This window comes from Alosa sapidissima, chromosome 1 (genome assembly GCF_018492685.1).
Source record: "Alosa sapidissima isolate fAloSap1 chromosome 1, fAloSap1.pri, whole genome shotgun sequence".
Classification (NCBI taxonomy): Eukaryota; Metazoa; Chordata; class Actinopteri; order Clupeiformes; family Clupeidae; genus Alosa; species Alosa sapidissima.
Genome location: NC_055957.1, coordinates 982,501 through 987,500, shown reverse-complemented (window position 1 = coordinate 987,500; position 5,000 = coordinate 982,501). Strand labels below are relative to the sequence as shown.

At 46.0% G+C, this 5,000-nt stretch overlaps 1 protein-coding gene across 1 annotated transcript in view; it reads left to right on the top strand.

Moving 5' to 3' along the window:
* eml5 (EMAP like 5) overlaps nt 1-5,000 on the top strand; it is a 150,142-nt gene that overhangs the window by 55,334 nt on the left and 89,808 nt on the right. Inside the window, exons 16-17 of the mRNA XM_042086033.1 lie at nt 217-310; nt 2,777-2,877. Of these exons, the coding sequence (XP_041941967.1) occupies nt 217-310; nt 2,777-2,877 (195 nt within the window). The remainder of the gene's footprint in view (nt 1-216; nt 311-2,776; nt 2,878-5,000) is intronic.

The window sequence follows — 5,000 nt, the reverse complement described above, 5'->3', positions numbered from 1 at the left end:
GTATATATGTGTGTGTGTGAGTGTGTTTACATGTGTGTGTACATGTGTGTGTGTGTATATGTGTGTGTGTGTATATGTGTGTGTATATATGTGTGTGTGTGTGTGTACATGTGTGTGTACATGTGTGCATGTGTGTGTGTGTGTGAGTGTGTGAGCGAGTGTGTGTGTATACTGTATATATGTGTGTGTCATAACTATGTGTGTGTTCCTGTGCAGCGGACGGTAAGCGCTTGGCCTCTGTGGGGCTGGATGATCATCACACTGTTATCCTGTGGGACTGGAGGAAAGGGGAGAAGCTTTCAGCCATGCGGTGAGTTCACACACACACACACACACACACACATGAGAAGCTTTCAGCCATGCGGTGAGTTCACACACACACACACACACACACACACATGAGAAGCTTTCAGCCATGCGGTGAGTTCACACACACACACACACACACACACACATGAGAAGCTTTCAGCCATGCGGTGAGTTCACACACACACACACACACACTCATGTACATACACACACACACACACACATGTACACACACATACACACTTATGTACACACACGCACACACACACATAAACACACACACACACACGCACACACGCACACACACACACACTCATGTACACACACGCACACACACACACACATATAAAATTCACATTCCCCTAAGCCCTAACACTAACCCTAACCCCTAAACCCTAACCCTAACCCTGACCCATCCGCACCCCTTCTGTCTGACTCACGTCACATTAACCCGCATTACACCAAGGCCGTAGTCATGATGTCAACATTGGGGGGGACCAAATCTGTGCCGGGGGTTTGGGGGACCCCCAAACAGAATATCAATACATTTCCTTACATGCAAAAATATAATTAAAAATCACAAACAAGTAATTAGATAGATAGATAGATACTTTATTGATCCTCAAGGGGAAATTCAAGAATTAGTTAACTTAGTCAATTAGGGTATTCCAAACTGTTGACCGACATAGGCATTAGATTTTTTAAAAATCACCCTTTAAATGATGGCTTCTGGTAAGTTTTGTGGAAAGAGAAGAGAAGGGTGGAGAAGAAGCAACTTCATGCAGAGGCTTGGGCTTCAGGGCGCCCTGAGCTCTTGGGCCCAGTAGGCCCATTCAGTAATCCATCCCTGGACGTAGACGTGTGGTATGACTCCATTTGTCTCCAACATTTATATTTTAAAAGAAATTACAAACTAGAGTATCTTTATTAACCTCTATATTACACAGAATACAATGACATTACTAGCATATGAATGCATTATTTATGTTGTAAGACGTGAAAGAAATCAGTGACACATGCACGCACAAATTCATCATTTAAACTAAATGGGCACTAAGTTTCATTTTCGCTATCAGCTTACAATATGGAAAAGGCTTCAAAGTTCCCTTTGAGTCTTATCGGCTCCGAAAAATAATAATGGGCTTTCCTTATCCTGTGCTCCACCACAACAAGATTTGTGAGAATTGGACCGGTAGCTTTAGCGATATTGTTGACAGCCCTACCGCACCGCAGTAGCCTGCCCTATGTTAGGCTACAGTAAATGGAAGCTTTTGATAGCGCACGCCACTAACGAAAAACGAAAAACCACCAGAACAAACCACTCAGGGGTGTAGGCTACTCTCTCTGGAACCATAGGTCACTAATGTGTGCGTTATTTACGTTTGACTACATTTCAGATTGTGGTGCTTGTTGGTTTCCTGCAGTATAGCGTTTTCTTTATTTATTTTTCTATGTCCGAATATTGGGGGGGACATTTTGGTCATATTTGAATATTGGGGGGGACACGTCCCCCTCAATGTCTATGGTGACTACGGCATTACTCCACATGTCACTGCTTGCATAGTTCACGTCACAATGGAGCCTACTTGTTTTACCACAGAAATGAAGTTTTGTGCCGTTCCCCACACACATACACACACACACACAAACACAACCCACAACACAGCCTTTACTTGCAAATCTCGTTTACTTTCTTTGGTTAGTCCGCGATCACTAGGCTATCACCGCAAGTCCGCGATCACTAGGCTATCACCGCAAGTGCATACATAAGGTTTTGTGCCATCTCCACATTTGTAAAATTGCTTAAATCCCTTCATTAGCCTACTAGCCTACCAGTCGTTGCTTTTGTCCTGCATCAAATCGTGATTGAGTGCGCATCTAATTTAACAGTGGAGTCACACACACACACACACACACACACACACACACACACACGCATACGCATCTAATTTAACAGTGGAGTCTCCGCGAAGAGACATCCACTCTCAAGGTTTCATTTTCGCTGTTGTTGCTAATAGGCTACAATATGGTAAATACTTTGAATACGATCAGCTCCAGAAATGAATGGGTTTTCCTTTTTTTTCACCAAGTTGTGTGAAAATTTTACCCGCAGTGTTTGCGATGTTGACAAACATGGGTAGCACATGGAAGCTCTTGATAGCACATGCCAATAACGTCTATAAAAACAATATATTTATGGAATAAAACTAGACAGGTACCTGGCATTGCTGTTTATTGTTAAACTGCAATTATCTGCAGCCTGCAGCCAGCGGAGGGCATTTAGCCTACCATGCGTCCGGACAATATGCGACTGCCCTAATTCTGCATGTGGCTGTGTGTGGTCTGCATTGTGTGTGTGTGTGTGTGTGTGTGTGCATGGTCTGCATTGTGTGTGTGTGTGTGTGTGTGCGTGTGTGCGTGTGTGTGTGTGTGTGCGTGGTCTGCATTGTGTGTGTGTGTGTTTCAGGGGGAGCAAGGAGAAGATCTTTGTTGTCAAAATGAACCCATATGTGCCAGACAAGCTCATCACAGCAGGGGTGAAGCACATGAAGTTCTGGCACAAAGCTGGTAGGAGCTGTGTGTGTGTGTGTGTGTGTAATGTGATGTGTGTGTGTATGTGTGTAATGTGATGTGTGTGTGTGTTGCAGGGGGAGGGATGATCGGTAAGAAGGGTGTGTGTGTGTAATGTGATGTGTGTGTGTGTGTGTGTGTGTGTGTGTGTGTGTGTGTGTTTCAGGGGGCGGTATGATCGGTAAGAAGGGTGTGTGTGTGTGTAATATGATGTGTGTGTGTGTTTGTGTGTAATGTGATGTGTAATGTGATGTGTGATGTGTGTGTGTGTGTGTGTTGCAGGGGGCGGTATGATCGGTAAGAAGGGTGTGTGTGTGTGTGTGTGTGTAATGTGATGTGCGATGTGTGTGTGTGTGTGTGTGTGTGTGTGTGCAGGGGGCGGTATGATCGGTAAGAAGGGTGTGTGTGTGTGTGTGTGTGTGTAATGTGATGTTTACATTACATTACATTACATTACATTTGGCTGACGCTTTTTAACCAAAGCGACTAACAACATGGTAAACAGTAAGTTTTGGAACAATTCTCACAATTTTAGGACAGTTTAAAAAAACATTAGAGTACAGTAAGAATAAGTGCGTCGGTGAGTGCTGTTTTTAACAGTTACTTGTCAGTTTAAAACGGCTGGTGAGTGCTAGGATCAGTAAGACTTGTTGTAAGTGTTGCTATGAGAGTAAATGTTCTCTAAAGAGCTGGGTCTTCAGGAGTTTTTTGAAAGTGGAAAAGGATGTCCCTGCCCTTGTAGGAACTGGCAGTGTGTTCCACCAACGAGGAACAACAGATGAGAAAGGTTTGGATTGGCTTGAGCGTACCGGTGGTAGAGCTAGACGTCGTTCGTCAGAGGAGCGCAGCGGTCTGGAGGTAGTGTAAGTCTGTATGAGGGCATTCAAGTAGGTGGGAGCAGAACCGGAGACTACTTTGTAGGCAAGCGTTAGAGACTTGAATTTGATGCGGGCCGCCATAGGTAGCCAGTGTAGCTGGATGAGCAGGGTAACATGTGCCCTTTTGGGTTGGTTGTAGACCAGGCGCGCCACCGCGTTCTGGATCATCTGAAGTGGTTTCACTGCGCAGGCTGGGAGACCTGTCAGGAGGGCATTGCAGTAGTCGAGTCGTGAGATGACTATTGCCTGAACCAGAAGTTGGGTAGCATCTTGAGTCAAGTAAGTCCTGATTTTCCGTATGTTGTAGAGTGCGAAACGGCATGACCGGGCGACTGAGGCAACATGATCTGAGAAGTTTAGTTGGTTGTCAAGAACAACTCCTAGATTTCTTGCAGTCCTGGTCGGTGAAACAGACAGGGAGTCAAATTTGATGTTGATGTCGTGGTGTATGGTAGGTTTAGCTGGGATGACCAGCAGTTCAGTCTTTGAGAGGTTCAGCTGGAGGTGGTGTGCCTTCATCCATGTAGCTATGTCTGAAAGGCAATCCGAGATCCGTGCTGAAACCAGGGGGTCGTCAGGTGGAAAGGACAGATAGAGCTGTGTGTCGTCTGCATAGCAGTGGTATGAGAAGCCGTGCGAACGGATAATCTGTCCCAAGGAGGTGGTGTAGATAGCAAAGAGGAGGGGGCCCAGCACTGAGCCCTGGGGGACCCCTGTGGTGAGATGGTGAGGTGCGGATAGCTGACCAAGCCATGATACGTTAAACGAGCATCCTGTGAGGTAGGATTCAAACCAGGAGAGAGCAGCTGCGGAGATTCCCATGTCAGCGAGTATAGAGAGAAGGATACGGTGATTAACCGTGTCAAAGGCAGCCGATAAGTCAAGCAGAATGAGTACTGATGACCGAGCGGTCGCCCTGGCTTCTTTTAAGGCTTCTGTTACAGACAGCAGAGCCGTTTCGGTAGAGTGGCCGCTTTTGAACCCAGACTGATTTGGATCCAGAAGGTTGTTCTGTGAAAGGAAGTCAGAGACCTGTTTGGAGACTGCTCGTTCAATGCCTTTGGATAGGAAAGGCAGTAGTGAGACAGGGCGGTAGTTCTCGACTTGAGCAGGGTTGAGAGAAGCTTTCTTAAGTAACGGTGTTACCCGGGCCATTTTGAACGCTGTTGGAAAAGTGCCGGAGGTTAGCGAGGCATTGATCACATGTGTGATAGCTGGAGCGATGGTCGGGCTGATGGACTG